The sequence below is a fragment of the Salvelinus namaycush genome, unplaced genomic scaffold (assembly GCF_016432855.1).
Source record: "Salvelinus namaycush isolate Seneca unplaced genomic scaffold, SaNama_1.0 Scaffold22, whole genome shotgun sequence".
Taxonomy (NCBI): Eukaryota; Metazoa; Chordata; class Actinopteri; order Salmoniformes; family Salmonidae; genus Salvelinus; species Salvelinus namaycush.
The window spans coordinates 351,465-373,443 of NW_024059008.1; the positions used below are offsets into that span (position 1 = coordinate 351,465).

General features: G+C 45.9%; 1 protein-coding gene across 1 annotated transcript in view; it reads right to left on the bottom strand.

Moving 5' to 3' along the window:
- Positions 1-1,581: 1,581 nt before the first annotated feature.
- The window catches only part of LOC120038426 (multidrug resistance-associated protein 1-like), a 62,283-nt gene continuing 41,885 nt past the window's right edge, over positions 1,582-21,979 (bottom strand). The window contains exons 20-33 of the mRNA XM_038984193.1: positions 20,462-20,639; positions 15,638-15,689; positions 15,417-15,531; positions 14,290-14,497; positions 13,838-14,024; positions 13,511-13,634; positions 12,546-12,745; positions 11,253-11,379; positions 7,950-8,051; positions 5,071-5,217; positions 3,516-3,674; positions 3,078-3,244; positions 2,669-2,863; positions 1,582-1,938 (exon numbers count right to left, since the gene is read on the bottom strand). Coding sequence (XP_038840121.1) covers positions 1,830-1,938; positions 2,669-2,863; positions 3,078-3,244; positions 3,516-3,674; positions 5,071-5,217; positions 7,950-8,051; positions 11,253-11,379; positions 12,546-12,745; positions 13,511-13,634; positions 13,838-14,024; positions 14,290-14,497; positions 15,417-15,531; positions 15,638-15,689; positions 20,462-20,639 — 2,070 coding nt within the window. The 3' untranslated portion in view covers positions 1,582-1,829. The remainder of the gene's footprint in view (positions 1,939-2,668; positions 2,864-3,077; positions 3,245-3,515; positions 3,675-5,070; positions 5,218-7,949; positions 8,052-11,252; positions 11,380-12,545; positions 12,746-13,510; positions 13,635-13,837; positions 14,025-14,289; positions 14,498-15,416; positions 15,532-15,637; positions 15,690-20,461; positions 20,640-21,979) is intronic.

Genomic DNA, 21,979 nt, shown 5'->3' on the forward strand with positions numbered 1-21,979 from the left:
GAAGGGATTTGTCCTGGAGAAGTCTTTAGTTAAGGGAGGGATGGAGGGAGAAGTAACAGAAGGGATTTGTCCTGGAGAAGTCTTTAGTTAAGGGAGGGATAGAGGAGTAACAGAAGGGATTTGTCCTGGAGAAGTCTTTAGTTAAGGGAGGGATGGAGGGAGAAGTAACAGAAGGGATTTGTCCTGGAGAAGTCTTTAGTTAAGGGAGGGATGGAGGGAGAAGTAACAGAAGGGATTTGTCCTGGAGAAGTCTTTAGTTAAGGGATGGAGGGAGAAGTAACAGAAGGGATTTGTCCTGGAGAAGTCTTTAGTTAAGGGATGGAGGGAGGGAGAAGTAACAGAAGGGATTTGTCCTGGAGAAGTCTTTAGTTAAGGGAGGGAGGGAGAAGTAACAGAAGGGATTTGTCCTGGAGAAGTCTTTAGTTAAGGGAGGGATGGAGGGAGGAGTAACAAAAGGGATTTGTCCTGGAGAAGTCTTTAGTTAAGGGATGGAGGGAGAAGTAACAGAAGGGATTTGTCCTGGAGAAGTCTTTAGTTAAGGGAGGGATGGAGGAGTAACAGAAGGGATTTGTCCTGGAGAAGTCTTTAGTTAAGGGAGGGATGGAGGGAGAAGTAACAGAAGGGATTTGTCCTGGAGAAGTCTTTAGTTAAGGGAGGGATGGAGGGAGAAGTAACAGAAGGGATTTGTCCTGGAGAAGTCTTTAGTTAAGGGAGGGATGGAGGGAGAAGTAACAGAAGGGATTTGTCCTGGAGAAGTCTTTAGTTAAGGGAGGGATGGAGGGAGAAGTAACAGAAGGGATTTGTCCTGGAGAAGTCTTTAGTTAAGGGAGGGATGGAGGGAGGAGTAACAGAAGGGATTTGTCCTGGAGAAGTCTTTAGTTAAGGGAGGGATGGAGGGAGAAGTAACAGAAGGGATTTGTCCTGGAGAAGTCTTTAGTTAAGGGATGGAGGGAGAAGTAACAGAAGGGATTTGTCCTGGAGAAGTCTTTAGTTAAGGGAGGGATAGAGGAGTAACAGAAGGGATTTGTCCTGGAGAAGTCTTTAGTTAAGGGAGGGATGGAGGGAGAAGTAACAGAAGGGATTTGTCCTGGAGAAGTCTTTAGTTAAGGGACGGATGGAGGGAGAAGTAACAGATGGGATTTGTCCTGGAGAAGTCTTTAGTTAAGGGATGGATGGAGGGAGAAGTAACAGAAGGGATTTGTCCTGGAGAAGTCTTTAGTTAAGGGATGGATGGAGGGAGAAGTAACAGAAGGGATTTGTCCTGGAGAAGCAGCAGCATCAGGTTCAGTGGAGTGAATCCTTTACATATTCTGTAGTAGAGGGTGGGGGGGAGGGAGAAGTAGAGGGAGGGAGAGATGGATGGAGGGGTAGAGGGAGAAGTAGAGGGAAGGGTAGAGGGAGGGAGAGACGGATGGAGGGGTAGAGGGAGGGATGGAGGGAGAAGTAGAGGGAGGGATGGAGAGAGAAGTAGACGGAGGGATGGAGTGGAGAAGTAGACGGAGGGATGGAGTGGAGAAGTAGACGGAGGGATGGAGTGGAGAAGTAGACGGAGGGATGGAGGGAGAAGTAGACGGAGGGATGGAGGGAGAAGTAGAGGGAGGGATGGAGTGGAGAAGTAGACGGAGGGATGGAGTGGAGGTAGAGTGCTCCCATAATTTATACACACTTATCAGTCAGAAACATTGAAATCCTTAGAAATCTCCTCTCTCTCTCTGCTACCTCTTCCCTGCACAGCCTCCCGGTCGGAGGAGAGGAAGAGGGAGTTGGAGGAGGAGTTCTCTGTAAGGAGGGACGTTGTCTTTAAGCGCCTGTCCTCTCCCGTTCGCCCCTCAGACCAGTCCAGAGTCTTTAGCCATCTTGTAGAAGATTCCTCTCTTGGTGATGAGAGTGGAGGGAGAGTCAAACTCTGCCATCTCCCCTTTATCCAGGACCAGCACTCTGAAGGGAGAGAGAGAGATGAGAGTGAGATGAGAGAGAAAGAGCAGGTGTGTGTGTTTTCATATATTACCTGGTGTAGTCCATGATGGTACTAAGAGTCTATATATTACCTGGTGTAGTCCATGATAGTACTGAGTCTGTGTATATATTACCTGGTGTAGTCCATGATAGTATTGAGTCTGTGTATATATTACCTGGTGTAGTCCATGATAGTATTGAGTCTGTGTATATATTACCTGGTGTAGTCCATGATAGTATTGAGTCTGTGTGTATATTACCTGGTGTAGTCCATGATAGTATTGAGTCTGTGTATATATTACCTGGTGTAGTCCATGATGGTACCGAGAGTCTATATATTACCTGGTGTAGTCCATGATAGTATTGAGAGTCTATATATTACCTGGTGTAGTCCATGATAGTATTGAGAGTCTATATATTACCTGGTGTAGTCCATGATAGTATTGAGTCTGTGTGTATATTACCTGGTGTAGTCCATGCTAGTATTGAGAGTCTATATATTACCTGGTGTAGTCCATGATAGTATTGAGTCTGTGTGTATATTACCTGGTGTAGTCCATGATAGTATTGAGTCTGTGTGTATATTACCTGGTGTAGTCCATGATAGTACTGAGTCTGTGTATATATTACCTGGTGTAGTCCATGATAGTATTGAGAGTCTATATATTACCTGGTGTAGTCCATGATAGTATTGAGTCTGTGTATATATTACCTGGTGTAGTCCATGATAGTATTGAGTCTGTGTGCGATGGTCAGGACAGTGCAGTCATCAAACTGGGTTCTGATGGTGGACTGGATCAGGTTGTCTGTCTCCAGGTCCACAGCAGCCGTGGCCTCATCCAGAACCAGGATCTTCGTCTTCCTCAGGAGGGCTCGGGCCAGACACACCAGCTGGCGCTGACCCAGACTGGAGAGAGGAGAGATGTTTATGAGAGAGAGAGCGAGAGAGAGGTAAGAAACGAGAAGGAGAGAGGTAAGGAGAGGAGGAGAGAGGTAAAGAGAGAAGGTGAGATGGAAGAGGAAAGGAGAGAAGGACGAGAGAGCGAACCAGAAGCTGTGTGTGTATATAATGCTATGTAGGCCTATGTATGGTGTATGTAGCCCTATGTAGCCTTGTGTACCTGAGGTTCTCTCCCCCCTCTGAACACTCGTGGTTGAGTTTGTCCGGCAGGCCCGACACAAAGCTCTTGAGATGGGAGAGCTCCAGTGCTCTCCACACCTCCTCATCAGAGTAGCCATCGAAGGGGTCCAGATTCATCCTCAGAGACCCAGAGAACAGCACTGGATCCTGGAGGGGGGAGGGAGGAGGGGGGAGAGAGGGAAAGGGGGAAGGGAGAGAGGGGTGAGGGAGGGAGAGAGGGAGAGCCATGAGAGAGGGGGGGAGAGAGAGGGGTGAGAGAGGGAGGGGGGGAGAGCCATGAGAGAGAGGGGGAGAGAGGGAAAGGGGGAAGGGAGAGAGGGGTGAGGGAGGGAGGGGAGAGGATAAATAAAGATATTTTACCATGTATCCAGAAGAGTGTGGGTTAGTTTGAATGTCTGCATGGGCCGTGGGTCTGTACCTGTGGTATGATGGTGATCCTGGAGCGGAGTTCATGTAGACCCAGCGTAGCGATGTTAACTCCATCTATATGAATCTCTCCCTCACACGCCTCGATGATGCGGAACAATCCTAGAGTCAGAGAGGACTTCCCTGCTCCTGTACGACCTACTATACCCACCTGGAAACAACATCAACAACAACAACAGTTACTACCCTGCTCCTGTACGACCTGGAACACAATAGTGAAAGACCGGCATGACAGTGTACAGTTCTCATAGGAAAACATGTCACACTTAGCCACCATGCTAACACAGGCTGGGCAGGCATAGTTGTATACCGGATAGCTACGATAGTGACACCGATGAAGAACAGCCACAGCAAAGCATCCATGCTAGAAAAAGCGTCCATCCATGAACCCCCTCCGCGGCTGGTATGCAACCATTCCCCCCCTTACGGTTAATGCCCGTGTCACACGAAGCATTTTGGACGCAATTTATGTTGCGTGTTACATCATCTCAAGCAACTACAACTCTGTTGAAATTGCAACATCCAATCCTGTCATACATCACGGTTTCAAAATGATTTGTTTATCCAAATGTTTGGTAATTGTAACAGCATCGATGTAGACTAAACGCTGGCTGTGCAAATTAACTAGCCAAAATATTGGCTATCTGCCAACCATGTTTTACCAAGCTAGCAACGAGCTAAGCTAGCGAACGTTAGCGAGCTAATGCAGTCACTTTCAGTTGAAACTGGACAAAAAGGTCTTCACTTTTAAAATGAATGACATGTATTGACTGCCAGTCCATGTACATAAAACCATGACTAGCCATGAAGTCTAAACTAGTTTTTACATTTCCCCTGTGTCTTGTCTGTTTTGTTGTGGTTTGCAGCAGCACTGACAGCTGTTGTTGACATGACAACTAGGTCAGAGTCCCGAACAGAACGATATGCCGAGTTATGTAAACCGTTTCCTGCTCACTGATTGGACATTGCATATAGTCAATTGTGTGAAATAGGACTGATTTCTATGTCTTGCGATGCAATGCAACCAAGTTGCAGGCAATTTTTAGGGGGGTGACACACTGAGCAACACAGATGAAACTTTACTTCAAGCAACATAAATGGCATCCAGATTGCTTCGTGTGACATTGGTTTATAACTAATGAGCTAACTCTCTTGGTTTCGGACTTTGCAACAGTATGGATCATATTTATATACGTTCACTCCTGTCACGCAGCCTAATCCCTCCAGTCACGCAGCCTAATCCCCCCTGTCACGCAGCCCAATCCCCCCTGTCACGCAGCCTAATCCCTCCTGTCACGCAGCCTAATCCCTCCTGTCACGCAGCCTAATCCCTCCTGTCACGCAGCCTAATCCCTCCTGTCACGCAGCCTAATCCCCCCCTGTCACGCAGCCTAATCCCTCCTGTCACGCAGCCTAATCCCTCCTGTCACACAGCCCGTACCCTCCTGTCACACAGCCCAATCCCCAATCCCTCCTGTTACACAGCCCAATCCCCAATCCCTCCTGTTACACAGCCCAATCCCCCTCCCCAACCCCCCATCACATACCTTCTCTCCTCCGTGGATGGCTACGGTGATGTTGCGTACGGCCAGTTCCTGGTCCTCTCTGTATCGCAGACCAAACCCTCTGATGTCTATGTTGCCTGCTGTGGGCCAGCCTGGAGGCAGAGACGATTGGTCATGTCTCCAGTCCGCCTGAGAGGGGACAAATATAGGTATATACACAGTCATACACACAGCGTTCCCGTGTAAGCACAGAGTTCCCGTGTACGCACAGAGTTCCCGTGTACGCACAGAGTTCCCGTGTACGCACAGCGTTCCCGTGTACAGACATAGTTCCCGTGTACGCACAGAGTTCCCGTGTACGCACAGAGTTCCCGTGTACAGACATAGTTCCCGTGTACGCACAGAGTTCCCGTGTACGCACAGAGTTCCCGTGTACGCACAGAGTTCCCGTGTACGCACAGAGTTCCCGTGTACGCACAGAGTTCCCGTGTACGCACAGAGTTCCCGTGTACGCACAGCGTTCCCGTGTACAGACATAGTTCCCGTGTACGCACAGAGTTCCCGTGTACGCACAGAGTTCCCGTGTACGCACAGAGTTCCCGTGTACGCACAGAGTTCCCGTGTACACACAGCGTTCCCGTGTACAGACATAGTTCCCGTGTACGCACAGAGTTCCCGTGTACGCACAGAGTTCCCGTGTACGCACAGAGTTCCCGTGTACACACAAAGTAGAAAGACCAGCTGACTGAAGACAGTGTGACAGGTCATATGTTATTTAGTAGAAAGACCAGCTGACTGAAGACAGTACGGCAGGTCATATGTTATTTAGTAGAAAGACCAGCTGACTGAAGACAGTGTGGCAGGTCATATGTTATTTAGTAGAAAGACCAGCTGACTGAAGACAGTACGACAGGTCATATGTTATTTAGTAGAAAGACCAGCTGACTGAAGACAGTACGGCAGGTCATATGTTATTTAGTAGAAAGACCAGCTGACTGAAGACAGTACGGCAGGTCATATGTTATTTAGTAGAAAGACCAGCTGACTGAAGACAGTACGGCAGGTCATATGTTATTTAGTAGAAAGACCAGCTGACTGAAGACAGTACGGCAGGTCATATGTTATTTAGTAGAAAGACCAGCTGACTGAAGACAGTACGGCAGGTCATATGTTATTTAGTAGAAAGACCAGCTGACTGAAGACAGTACGACAGGTCATATGTTATTTAGTAGAAAGACCAGCTGAGTGAAGACAGTACGGCAGGTCATATGTTATTTAGTAGAAAGACCAGCTGACTGAAGACAGTACGACAGGTCATATGTTATTTAGTAGAAAGACCAGCTGACTGAAGACAGTACGGCAGGTCATATGTTATTTAGTAGAAAGACCAGCTGACTGAAGACAGTACGGCAGGTCATATGTTATTTAGTAGAAAGACCAGCTGACTAAAGACAGTACGGCAGGTCATATGTCATTTAGTAGAAAGACCAGCTGACTGAAGACAGTACGACAGGTCATATGTTATTTAGTAGAAAGACCAGCTGAGTGAAGACAGTACGACAGGTCATATGTTATTTAGTAGAAAGACCAGCTGACTGAAGACAGTACGACAGGTCATATGTTATTTAGTAGAAAGACCAGCTGACTGAAGACAGTACGACAGGTCATATGTTATTTAGTAGAAAGACCAGCTGACTGAAGACAGTACGGCAGGTCATATGTTATTTAGTAGAAAGACCAGCTGACTGAAGACAGTACGGCAGGTCATATGTTATTTAGTAGAAAGACCAGCTGACTGAAGACAGTACGGCAGGTCATATGTTATTTAGTAGAAAGACCAGCTGACTGAAGACAGTACGGCAGGTCATATGTTATTTAGTAGAAAGACCAGCTGACTGAAGACAGTACGGCAGGTCATATGTTATTTAGTAGAAAGACCAGCTGACTGAAGACAGTACGGCAGGTCATATGTTATTTAGTAGAAAGACCAGCTGACTGAAGACAGTACGGCAGGTCATATGTTATTTAGTAGAAAGACCAGCTGACTGAAGACAGTACGGCAGGTCATATGTTATTTAGTAGAAAGACCAGCTGACTGAAGACAGTACGGCAGGTCATATGTTATTTAGTAGAAAGACCAGCTGACTGAAGACAGTACGGCAGGTCATATGTTATTTAGTAGAAAGACCAGCTGACTGAAGACAGTACGGCAGGTCATATGTTATTTAGTAGAAAGACCAGCTGACTGAAGACAGTGTGGCAGGTCATATGTTATTTAGTAGAAAGACCAGCTGACTGAAGACAGTACGGCAGGTCATATGTTATTTAGTAGAAAGACCAGCTGACTGAAGACAGTACGGCAGGTCATATGTTATTTAGTAGAAAGACCAGCTGACTGAAGACAGTGTGGCAGGTCATATGTTATTTAGTAGAAAGACCAGCTGACTGAAGACAGTACGGCAGGTCATATGTTATTTAGTAGAAAGACCAGCTGACTCTAAGACAGTACGGCAGGTCATATGTTATTTAGTAGAAAGACCAGCTGACTGAAGACAGTACGGCAGGTCATATGTTATTTAGTAGAAAGACCAGCTGACTGAAGACAGTACGGCAGGTCATATGTTATTTAGTAGAAAGACCAGCTGACTGAAGACAGTATGGCAGGTCATATGTTATTCAGTAGAAAGACCAGCTGACTGAAGACAGTATGACAGGTCATATGTTATTACAGTGACCACGGTCATTTGGTTGACCAATAACAGTCTTCCAAAATGCCATGACCGTCACAGCCCTACCTACAGAGTTGTATATGAGTACATAAACACACACAGCCCTACCTACAGAGTTGTATATGAGTACATAAACACACACAGCCCTACCTACAGAGTTGTATATGAGTACATAAACACACACAGACGTACCTCTTTCTCTGTGTCTTCGTACTCCTTGACTCTCTCCACGGCCACAATGTTGGTTTCCAGATCTGATGACATCCTCACTAGCCAGGTCAGAGAGGCCGTCAGCTACAGGACAGAGAGACAGAGAGACAGAGACAGAGAGAGAGAAGGAGGCAGAGAGAGAGAGAGACAGAGACAGACGGAGAGACAGAGAGAGAGACAAAGTGAGAGAGAAAGAGGCAGACAGAGAGACAGAGAGAAGGAGAGGCAGAGACAGAGAGAGAAAATGTAGAGTCAGAATGGTTTGAGCTACAAAGTATTAAAAGCTATCTATGATGTCATCTATGAACAGCTGAGACTCACACATGTAACATGTTCTGCTCGATAACGCTCATAAACTACACAAGACTCGTTACAAGGTAAGGGGTTAATCTACATAGAACACCATAGTAAATCCCAGGTCATAGTGTCTATAATACTGTAAGGGTTAATCTACATAGAAGACCATAGTAAATCCCAGGTCATAGTGTCTATAATACTGTAAGGGGTTAATCTACATAGAAGACCATAGTAAATCCCAGGTCATAGTGTCTATAATACTGTAAGGGGTTAATCTACATAGAAGACCATAGTAAATCCCAGGTCATAGTGTCTATAATACTGTAAGGGTTAATCTACATAGAAGACCATAGTAAATCCCAGGTCATAGTGTCTATAATACTGTAAGGGGTTAATCTACATAGAAGACCATAGTAAATCCCAGGTCATAGTGTCTATAATACTGTAAGGGGTTAATCTACATAGAAGACCATAGTAAATCCCAGGTCATAGTGTCTATAATACTGTAAGGGTTAATCTACATAGAAGACCATAGTAAATCCCAGGTCATAGTGTCTATAATACTGTAAGGGGTTAATCTACATAGAAGACCATAGTAAATCCCAGGTCATAGTGTCTATAATACTGTAAGGGTTAATCTACATAGAAGACCATAGTAAATCCCAGGTCATAGTGTCTATAATACTGTAAGGGTTAATCTACATAGAAGACCATAGGAAATCCCAGGTCATAGTGTCTATAATACTGTAAGGGTTAATCTACATAGAAGACCATAGTAAATCCCAGGTCATAGTGTCTATAATACTGTAAGGGTTAATCTACATAGAAGATCATAGTAAATCCCAGGTCATAGTGTCTATAATACTGTAAGGGGTTAATCTACATAGAAGACCATAGTAAATCCCAGGTCATGGTGTCTATAATACTGTAAGGGTTAATCTACATAGAAGATCATAGTAAATCCCAGGTCATAGTGTCTATAATACTGTAAGGGTTTAATCTACATAGAAGATCATAGTAAATCCCAGGTCATAGTGTCTATAATACTGTAAGGGTTTAATCTACATAGAAGACCATAGTAAATCCCAGGTCATAGTGTCTATAATACTGTAAGGGTTAATCTACATAGAAGACCATAGTAAATCCCAGGTCATAGTGTCTATAATACTGTAAGGGGTTAATCTACATAGAAGACCATAGTAAATCCCAGGTCATAGTGTCTATAATACTGTAAGGGTTAATCTACATAGAAGACCATAGTAAATCCCAGGTCATAGTGTCTATAATACTGTAAGGGTTAATCTACATAGAAGACCATAGTAAATCCCAGGTCATAGTGTCTATAATACTGTAAGGGTTCATCTACATAGAAGATCATAGTAAATCCCAGGTCATAGTGTCTATAATACTGTAAGGGTTAATCTACATAGAAGACCATAGTAAATCCCAGGTCATAGTGTCTATAATACTGTAAGGGTTTAATCTACATAGAAGATCATAGTAAATCCCAGGTCATAGTGTCTATAATACTGTAAGGGTTAATCTACATAGAAGACCATAGTAAATCCCAGGTCATGGTGTCTATAATACTGTAAGGGGTTAATCTACATAGAAGACCATAGTAAATCCCAGGTCATAGTGTCTATAATACTGTAAGGGTTAATCTACATAGAAGACCATAGTAAATCCCAGGACATAGTACAATATATATATATAATATAATATATAATACTGTAACAAGCTCACCTAGTTGCTGTCACCATCTACAAACTCCACACAGTGGTCACTGGCTAGTTGGACATTCATTTCCCACTGAGAAAACCCCTTCTGTACTTCCAGCACTCATATATATTTGTATCATGTTTTTGCTTCAACGGACCTCCTGAATGCAACCGTTTATGTCAAATGTGTTTAGTGTTCTACTGGTTGGTGACATGGTAAAACACTTCATTGGGAGGCTGAATATAAGGACTGGACATGCAGGTAAATGTGTTTAGTGTTCTACTGGTTGGTAACATGGTAAAACACTTCATTGGGAGGCTGAATATAAGGACTGGACATGCAGATAAATGTGTTTAGTATTCTACTGGTTGGTAAAATAGTAAAACACTTCATTGGGAGGCTGAATATAAGGACTGGACATGCAGGTAAATGTGTTTAGTATTCTACTGGTTGGTAAAATAGTAAAACACTTCATTGGGAGGCTGAATATAAGGACTGGACATGCAGATAAATGTGTTTAGTATTCTACTGGTTGGTAAAATAGTAAAACACTTCATTGGGAGGCTGAATATAAGGACTGGACATGCAGGTAAATGTGTTTAGTATTCTACTGGTTGGTAACATGGTAAAACACTTCATTGGGAGGCTGAATATAAGGACTGGACATGCAGATAAATGTGTTTAGTGTTCTACTGGTTGGTAACATGGTAAAACACTTCATTGGGAGGCTGAATATAAGGACTGGACATGCAGGTAAATGTGTTTAGTATTCTACTGGTTGGTAACATGGTAAAACACTTCATTGGGAGGCTGAATATAAGGACTGGACATGCAGGTAAATGTGTTTAGTATTCTACTGGTTGGTAAAATAGTAAAACACTTCATTGGGAGGCTGAATATAAGGACTGGACATGCAGGTAAATGTGTTTAGTATTCTACTGGTTGGTAAAATAGTAAAACACTTCATTGGGAGGCTGAATATAAGGACTGGACATGCAGGTAAATGAAAGAGATGAATGATGTTAGCTGGGGTCTCAGGACTGATAGGGTTAAACATCCTGGGGTGAGTTTCCCAGAAACACAAGGTTCATCTTCAACTTGAAGATCCTCATTCATCCACTGCCTGTTTCTGGGGGGTAACCGACCCGACTGGCTGTGAAACTAAACCAAAGGATGAAGGTAACTCTTCCGTTTTTGTAATGAAACACCATCCTATGGTTCCAGTGTCCACACACATACACACACACACACACACACGTAACTGACCTGTAGCGCGTATGAGATGGACAGGCCCATGATCCCAGGGCTGAGGCTCTCTCTAGCCATCACAGCAAACAGAGCAGCAAACATTACGATACCGTTCCCTACAAACTCCAGACGCACCGCCAGCCACCTACAACACAGAGATATTAGAAACATTACGGTACCGTTCCCTACAAACTCCAGACGCACCGCCAGCCACCTACAACACAGAGATATTAGAAACATTACGGTACCGTTCCCTACAAACTCCAGACGCACCGCCAGCCACCTACAACACAGAGATATTAGAAACATTACGGTACCGTTCCCTACAAACTCCAGACGCACCGCCAGCCACCTACAACACAGAGATATTAGAAACATTACGGTACCGTTCCCTACAAACTCCAGACGCACCGCCAGCCACCTACAACACAGAGATATTAGAAACATTACGGTACCGTTCCCTACAAACTCCAGACGCACCGCCAGCCACCTACAACACAGAGAGATATTAGAAACATTACGGTACTGTTCCCTACAAACTCCAGACGCACCGCCAGCCACCTACAACACAGAGAGATATTAGAAACATTACGGTACCGTTCCCTACAAACTCCAGACGCACCGCCAGCCACCTACAACACAGAGAGATATTAGAAACATTACGGTACCGTTCCCTACAAACTCCAGACGCACCGCCAGCCACCTACAACACAGAGAGATATTAGAAACATTATGGTACCGTTCCCTACAAACTCCAGACGCACTGCCAGCCACCTACAACACAGAGATATTAGAAACATTACGGTACCGTTCCCTACAAACTCCAGACGCACCGCCAGCCACCTACAACACAGAGAGATATTAGAAACATTACGGTACCGTTCCCTACAAACTCCAGACGCACCGCCAGCCACCTACAACACAGAGATATTAGAAACATTACGGTACCGTTCCCTACAGACGCACCGCCAGCCACCTACAACACAGAGATATTAGAAACATTACGGTACCGTTCCCTACAAACTCCAGACGCACCGCCAGCCACCTACAACACAGAGATATTAGAAACATTACGGTACCGTTCCCTACAGACGCACCGCCAGCCACCTACAACACAGAGATATTAGAAACATTACGGTACCGTTCCCTACAAACTCCAGACGCAGATTACACAGATTATAAACACATACTGTTTCATGTGAAAGAACAGGTGAATGTTAATAATATCTACTATAGTATGGACATTTTATATCTCAACATGACTTATTAATTTAACCAATAAAGATGTGTGTGTGTGACCACGCTCCTCACCGGTTGGCTACGATGCTGGGGTAGTATGCTTTCTGGTTGTGGTCAACTCGACCGTCGCTCTCCCTGATGAAGCGTTCCTGCTCCCCGAAGGCTCGGATGACGCTGGTGCCTAGCAACGTCTCGTTGAAGTGCGTGTAGACCGGGGAGCGACTGACTGACTCCAGACGCTTCAACTGACGAGACGACGCCACGTAGAAACGCTGTGGGGAGGGATGACATGGAGGGATGACATGGAGGGATGACATGGAGGGAGATAAAATAACAGTGAGTAGGAAAAGATGGATGCATTTCACTCTCTCTCTCACCCCCCCTCTTTCACACACACCCCCTCTCTATCTGTCTCTCTCTCACCCCCCCTTTCACACACACCCTCACACCCCCCTCTCTATCTGTCTCTCTCTCCAACTCTCCCCCCTCTCTCTCACACATCCCCTCTCTCTCTGTCTCTCTCTAACTCTCTCCTCTCACACACCCCCCCTCTCTGTCTCTCTCTCCAACTCTCCCCCCTCTCTCTCTCAAACTCTCCCCCTCTCTCTCACACACCCTTCTCTGTCTCTAACACCCCCCCCCCTCTCTCAGTCTCTCTCTCTAACCCCTCTCTCTCACACACCCCCTCTCTCTGTCTCGTTAACTCTCTCTGTCTCCCCCCTCAGCAACCCACCTGGACAAAGAAGTAGAGTATCCCCAGAGGAGGTATGATAATAGTCTCTCTCTCTAACCCCCCCTCAGCGACCCACCTGGACAAAGAAGTAGAGTATCCCCAGAGGAGGTATGATAATAGTCTCTCTCTCTAACCCCCCCTCAGCGACCCACCTGGACAAAGAAGTAGAGTATCCCCAGAGGAGGTATGATAATAGTCTCTCTCTCTAACCCCCCCTCAGCGACCCACCTGGACAAAGAAGTAGAGTATCCCCAGAGGAGGTATGATAATAGTCTCTCTCTCTAACCCCCCCTCAGCGACCCACCTGGACAAAGAAGTAGAGTATCCCCAGAGGAGGTATGATAATAGCCACTAGTGGAGTAGCCATCAGTATAACCACACAGGATCCTACTACGTTGAACATGGAGCCCATGAACATCTTAATGATACTGGGGAGAGAGGAGAGAAGGACTTCTATAAGGCAGTATTACATGGAATCAACAGCAGCAGACACACAAATTTCAGACAATTTCACATTTTCATAAATACACAAAAAAATTCGACAGACACAATAAAATTGACAACTTAAAAAATAAAAAATAATTTAAAGATTTTCTGTACAAATATATATCTAGATGTTTTGTGTAAAAACCTTGGGATGACAGAGTCGATGGTGTCTGTCTCCTTAGCGAAGCGGTTCACCAGGTTACCGCTGGGGGTGCGCTCGAAGAAGGACATGGGGGAGCGCAGTACGTTGTACAGCATGGACTGGTGGAGGTAGCGGGATGCTAATATACCACCCATAGACACAGAGATGGAGTAGCAGAACACAGCTATGCCTGAGAGAGGGGGAGGGGGTATAGAGAGAGAGAGAGGGGAAGGGGGTATGGGGAGAAGGGGAGAGAGCAGAGAGAGGGGAAGGGGGTATGGGGAAAAGGGGAGAGAGAGAGAGAGTGGGGAAGGGGGTATGGGGAGAAGGGGAGAGAGAGGGGAAGGGGGTATGGAGAGAAGAGAGAGGAAGGGAGAGAGTTGAACATAAAGACTTGTAGACAGACCAGGATACCACCCACAGAGACAGAGACTAACACACACCAACGTCCTTACCCTGTGAGACCCCCAGAGCTCCGTACACCCCCAGTCTCATCTCTCTGCTGGGCTGGGTTCCGTTGACGACTGGGTCGTCAGTCCACAGACTGAGCCAGTAGTTAGAGAAGAGAGAGGCGAAGTGGTGACTGAAGAACAGGAAGATACTGACGCAGGACAACACCACCCCTATAGCCCTCATATACTCCCAGAATACTGACAACTTCACCTAGAGGGAGAGAGGGGGGGAGAGAGAGAGAGAGGGGGGGGAGGGAGAGAGAAAGAGAGGGAGGGGGAGAGAGAGGGGGAGAGGGAGAGAGGGGGAGAGAGAGAGAGAGGGGGAGAGAGAGGGGGGGGGAGAGAGAGAGGGGGAGAGAGAGGGGGAGAGAGAGGGGGGGAGAGAGAGGGGGGGAGAGAGAGGGGGGGGGGAGAGAGAGGGGGGGAGGGAGAGAGAGGGGGGAGGGAGAGAGAGGGGGAGAGAGAGAGAGAGAGGGGGGGGGGAGAGAGAGGGGGAGGGAGAGAGAGAGGGGGGAGGGAGAGAGAGAGGGGGGGAGGGAGAGGGGGGGGGAGGGGGAGAGAGGGGGGGAGGGAGAGAGAGAGGGGGGAGGGAGAGAGAGGGGGAGAGAGAGAGAGAGAGGGGGGAGAGAGAGAGAGAGGGGGAGGGAGAGAGAGAGAGAGGGGGGAGGGAGAGAGAGAGGGGGGGAGGGAGAGGGGGGGGGGAGAGAGAGAGAGAGGGGGGGGAGAGAGAGAGAGGGAGGGGGAGAGAGAGAGGGGGAGAGAGAGAGAGAGAGGGAGGGGGAGAGAGAGAGGGAGAGAGAGAGAGAGAGAGGGAGGGGGAGAGAGAGAGCAAGTAAAGAGAGAGAGAAGGGGGAGGGAGAGAGAGAGAGCAAGTAAAGAGAGAGAGAACGAGGAGAGAGAGAGAGACCAAGAAAAGAGAGAAGAGAGAGAGAGAAAGAGAGAGAGGGAGGGGGGAGAGAGAGAGGGGGGAGGGAGAGAGAGAGAGCAAGAAAAGAGAGAGAGAGAGAGACCAAGAAAAGAGAGATTCTAGGTTCAATGTAAGAGATGGACAGTTGCTATGAGGTTCTGGTGTACTACATTGACTGTTAATAGGGTGTCATTTAAGATCTCACACACACACAGTCTCTTACCCGTCCGGTGTTGGCCTTGTCAGCCTCTGTGATTCTCCCCACCTCAGCGTTCTTGGCCTTCTTCCCCAGGACCTCTCCTTCTGTCCTCACTGCTGACGTACTGGTATGGTTCTGACTGGAGACACAGAGAGAGAGAGAGTGTGCCATAGATTTGAGATGTTTGTAGAGTTTAGCGTGCGCTGTAAAGCCAGGGATTTCAGCAGAGTGGAGTGTCCACTCACCCAATCACAGCAGCAGGAAGTCCATTCTCCAGTCCTCTCTTTGGTGCAGAGTCTAGACATCCCAGAGAAGAGACAGACACCTGGTCAGACCTTTCACTGATTATAGGGAGTACATCACACACTCTAGACTCAAACACATACACTATCTCACACAGCTAGAATAACCATAGCAGCATTAGCACCACACAAAGCAGGGTCAGAACAGCTCCAGGGAAACACCTGCCCCTTAGCACTGGTCTCAGGTCAGATCACCACGCCCCAATCCTAACCTTAACTACTAGGAATAGAAACTCAGGAGTAGGGTTGAGCGGTATCCAGATGGGAAAAGGGGGGGGATACCCAGTCCGTTGTACAACTGAATAAGTACAACTGAAATGTGTCTTCCGGGCATTTAACCCAACCCCTCTGAATGTTCATACCGTCATACCGTTTCTGTACCATACCGAGGTGTATGATATGAATGGAAGTGCACACAAGGGGGCGCTGTTTCTAAAGAACGCACAAAACAATTTAGGCACCGGAGATCTTAATCCAGGAAGGGGGTTGAATATCTCTGCTGTAACCAATAAGCTTGATCCTGACATCTAGCTACTTAGCTATTCAGTTTTAACAAACCAGATGCAGAGCTAGAGTCCTGAACTGGATAGAATTTATTTCACACATCTCAGATTTCTTACAGGTCAACTGAACGTATAGTTGTAAAACAGTGGAGTGGCACGTCCCTCCGCAGCCCCAACGAGGGGAAATCATACCGTCTGTATGTCGAAACACTTCTTTATACAGTATACACGGTTTATCTCCCAAGCCTACTAAGGATGTTTCCACAAATGCACCCTATTCCCTATATAGTGCACTACTTTTGATAGGGTTTTTGGGCCCTGGACAAAGCAGTGCACTTTAAAGGGAATAAGGTGCCCTTTTGGGAAGTACACTAAACCTGACCCCAGAGCTGTGCTTAAGAGTGAATACATCATAAGCAACCAGGGTATCCATCCAGTATCACTGATATCATGTTATAATGATACCAACCAGGGTATCCATCCAGTCTCACTGATATCATGTTGTAATGATACCAACCAGGGTATCCATCCAGCATCCCCGATATCATGTTATAATGATACCAACCAGGGTATCCATCCAGCATCACTGATATCATGTTATAATGATACCAACCAGGGTATCCATCCAGTATCACTGATATCATGTTATAATGATACCAACCAGGGTATCCATCCAGCATCACTGATATTATGTTATAATGATACCAACCAGGGTATTCCATCCAGCATCACTGATATCATGTTATAATGATACCAACCAGGGTATCCATCCAGGCTCCCTGATATCATGTTATAATGATACCAACCAGGGTATCCATCCAGCATCACTGATATCATGTTGTAATGATACCAACCAGGGTATCCATCCAGCAATACTGATATCATGTTATAATGATACCAACCAGGGTATCCATCCAGTATCACTGATATCATGTTATAATGATACCAACCAGGGTATCCATCCAGCATCACTGATATTATGTTATAATGATACCAACCAGGGTATTCCATCCAGCATCACTGATATCATGTTATAATGATACCAACCAGGGTATCCATCCAGGCTCCCTGATATCATGTTATAATGATACCAACCAGGGTATCCATCCAGCATCACTGATATCATGTTGTAATGATACCAACCAGGGTATCCATCCAGTCTCACTGACATAATGTTGTAATGATACCAACCAGGGTATCCATCCAGCATCACTGATATCATGTTATAATGATACCAACCAGGGTATCCATCCAGCAATACTGATATCATGTTATAATGATACCAACCAGGGTATCCATCCAGCATCACTGATATCATGTTATAATGATACCAACCAGGGTATCCATCCAGTATCACTGATATCATGTTATAATGATACCAACCAGGGTATCCATCCAGCATCCCTGATATCATGTTCTAATGATACCAACCAGGGTATCCATCCAGCATCCCTGATATCATGTTCTAATGATACCAGTGAGATAAACTCTCCGTGTTGTCACAACTAAACGGTTAAACATCACCCCATGCTCATGTCAAAAAATGCTTCTATGTCTTCAAACCCTTGACAAGATGCTGTATAACTCAACTGGTTTCATGCATTGTAAACCCATTCAAATTGATCAGAACATTTCCAACCAAAATGTGAAATTGTGTCAACGCCAGCCCGAATGTCAAGCAGTCTCTTCCCCATCACACTCAGACCCCAGGATCCAGCCCCACCCAACCCTGACACCTCACAGCCTCAGCCCAGAACCCACCCATCACACTCAGACCCCAGGATCCAGCCCTACCCAATCCTGACACCTCACAGCCTCAGCCCAGAACCCACCCATCACACTCAGACCCAGGATCCAGCCCCACCCAATCCTGACACCTCACAGCCTCAGCCCAGAACCCACCCATCACACTCAGACCCCAGGATCCAGCCCCACCCAACCCTGACACCTCACAGCCTCAGCCCAGAACCCACCCATCATCACCCATCCAGCCCTCCTCCCACCCATCCAGCCCAGAACCCACCCATCATCACTCATTAACTCAACAACAAAGTGTCAGGTTTTAGAGTTGAAAACAACCTGGACCAGGAGTACCTCTGTTTTCTCTGAGTGCAGCTGTAGTGTAGCTGACATGCAAACACATGCATGAGCCAGGCTGTCTGTGTCCATACTGCAGGGCCATCTTTACACGGCCTTTACATGGCCTACCACCCTCGTCTCATAGCCTCAGATCAGAGTGACCTCATACCCTCATACCAGTGACCTCATACCAGTGACCTCATACCAGTGACCTCGTGATCTCATATCAGAGTGACCTCATACCCTCATATCAGAGTGACCTCATACCCTCATATCAGTGACAATCTGAAATCAGAGATACTGATGTGAAAATAATTCCTGGAATTCCACCCAACTAAACCAATTATTTCATGTCAAGACAAACTAGTTTATATTTTTTATCTCCACACCAGTCCTGTAGCCTGACCCCATCCTGACCCCAGCCAGACCACTGTGCTCTCCTAACAGATCAGGACGGTGGAACAAAGCTACCAGTCCAGATCAGTAGTGTTTGTTAAGGGAAAGAGGGAGAAGACAAGGAGAGGTAGCCTGTATGAGGATAGAGACACTACCTAAACCAAGGCTGTGTCCCAGATGGCACTCTATTCCCTACATAGGACTCATATGGCTCTGGTCAAAACAAGTACACTACATAGTGAATATGGTTCCATTTGGGACACAACCCAAGTCTCCTAGGGGACAGACAACCAATCAAACCTTCAGTATCCTCCTCCTCCTCCCTCCCCTCTTCTTCTGAATGGCAGACAGGACAAAAAACGGGGATGAAAGAAAGAGAGAGAGAGAGAGAGATAAGGGGAGAGAGAGAGATAAGGGGAGAGATAAGGAGAGAGAGAGAGAGAGAGAGAGAGCGAAGGAGAGAGAGAGAGAGAGAGCAAAGGAGAGAGAGAAAGAGAGAGCGAAGGAGAGAGAAAGAGAGAGCGAAGGAGAGAGAAAGAGAGCGAAGGAGAGAGAGAGAGGAGGGAGAGAGAGAGAGCGAGAGAGAGAGAGAAGGAGGGAGAGAGAGAGAGAGCGAAGGAGGGAGAGATAAAGAGAGAGCGAAGGAGAGATAGAATAGAGAGAGAAGGGGAGAGGAGAAAGAGCAAGAGATGAGGGAGATGAGAGCGAGAAAGAAAGAGAGATGAGGGAGATGAGAGAGAGCGCGAAGGAGAAAGAGAGAAGGAAAGAGATGAGAAAGAGATGAGAAAGAGAGAAGGAAAGAGATGAGAAAGAGAGAAAGAAAGAGATGAGAAAGAAAGAAGGAAAGAGATGAGAAAGAGAGAAAGAGATGAGAAAGAGAGAGATGAGAAAGAAGGAAAGAGATGAGAAAGATGAGAAAGAGACAAATGTAAAAATACATGAAATAGAAAAACAATAGTGAAAGGCAGGGTTGGGAAGTAACTGATTACATGTAATACATTAAATGTAATCTGATTACAAATAACTAAGCAGTTACGCTACCAGCAAACATATTGTAATCAGAGTACAGATACTTTTGAAAAACGAGATAATTACTTATTGGATTACTACTACATTTAGACAGGATGTTTGTGAAAAAATACATTATGGCACCTTTCGGTTTTCTGAATGACATACAATTCAACATTCAAAAAAGGTGCAAGTTTAAGTTTTTTCCAACTGAGACAGTCTGACCACCAATCAGAAACCACTATGTCGACACACCAAATGATGACCACCAATCAGAAACCACTATGTCGACACACCAAATGATGACCACCAATCAGAAACCACTATGTCGACACCAAATGATGACCACCAATCAGAAACCACTATGTCGACACACCAATCAGAAACCACTATGTCGACACACCAAATGATGACCACCAATCAGAAACCACTATGTCGACACACCAAATGATGACCACCAATCAGAAACCACTATGTCGACACACCAAATGATGACCACCAATCAGAAACCACTATGTCGACACCAAATGTGTTTGATGGATCCTTTTTGTCTTCTTCTAATGAAAGTAATCCAAAAGTAATCGTTACTGAGTAATCCAAAAATTACATTACTGATTACACAAATGGTGACAATGACTATAGTGGTTATAGAGATGGTGACAATGACTATAGTGGTTATAGAGATGCTGACATGACAAACGGTGACAATGACGATAGTGGTTATAGTATAGCGATGTAGCTAGCTGCTGCTGCTGCTGATGACGAAGATAATAAATGTCACCTGATTCGTCATCTTCCTGCTCTTTGTTGGCGTAAGTCCTGAGGAACTCAGCGAAGGCCCCGTCACGTGCCATCAGCTCCAGGTAGGAGCCCCTCTCAGTGATCTCTCCCTCCACCATCACCAGGATCAGATCTGCCTGGGGCAGGAAGCTCAGACCGTGGGTCACCAGGACACGAGTCTACAGAGACAGAGACACACAGAGGGTCAGATTAGGGCTTTCTAAATAGATCCAGTATATTAAGGGTCACAAGGACACGAGTCTACGGAGACACACAGAGGGTCAGATTAGGGGATATTAGTATATTAAGGGATTTTAGTTGAATTGACAGATTGAAGATAGATATGGCACACAGACACAATCCATGTCTCAGTTGTCTCAAAGCTTAAAAATCCTTCTTTAACCAGGTCTCCTCCCCTTTATCTACACTGATTGAAGTGGATTTAACAAGTGACAACAATAAGGGATTCCTGGATTCACCTGGTCAGTCTACGTCATGGAAGGAGCATGTTTTGTACACTGAGTGTATATACAGTATATATATACTGTATATTTTGAATGAACAGCTGACTGAAGACTGGACGGCCGGGGATTTGTGCGGTTGAGTCCGTTTCAAAGATGGTGGAGAAATGAAGATAGTTCACTTAGACCATTTACCATGGGGGAAAAAGCCTGTTCCAGTCTGCTTAAGAGGTGGTTCTCCTACAGACATCAATGCAATAGCAGCTGTAGAGGAACCAGATACCACCTGGGTCTGGTCTACTTAGTTCATTGACTGTAGAGGAACCAGGTAACAGCTGGGTCTGGTCTACTTAGTTCATTGACTGTAGAGGAACCAGGTAACAGCTGGGTCTGGTCTACTTAGTTCATTGACTGTATAATATGAACCAGGTAACAGCTGGGTCTGGTCTACTTAGTTCATTGACTGTAGAGGAACCAGATAACAGCTGGGTCTGGTCTACTTAGTTCATTGACTGTATAATATGAACCAGGTAACAGCTGGGTCTGGTCTACTTAGTTCATTGACTGTATAATATGAACCAGGTAACAGCTGGGTCTGGTCTGCTTAGTTCATTGACTGTATAATATGAACCAGATAACAGCTGGGTCTGGTCTACTTAGTTCATTGACTGTAGAGGAACCAGGTAACAGCTGGGTCTGGTCTACTTAGTTCATTGACTGTAGAGGAACCAGGTAACAGCTGGGTCTGGTCTACTTAGTTCATTGACTGTATAATATGAACCAGGTAACAGCTGGGTCTGGTCTCCTTAGTTCATTGACTGTAGAGGAACCAGATAACAGCTGGGTCTGGTCTACTTAGTTCATTGACTGTAGAGGAACCAGGTAACAGCTGGGTCTGGTCTACTTAGTTCATTGACTGTAGAGGAACCAGGTAACAGCTGGGTCTGGTCTACTTAGTTCATTGACTGTAGAGGAACCAGGTAACAGCTGGGTCTGGTCTACTTAGTTCATTGACTGTAGAGGAACCAGGTAACAGCTGGGTCTGGTCTACTTAGTTC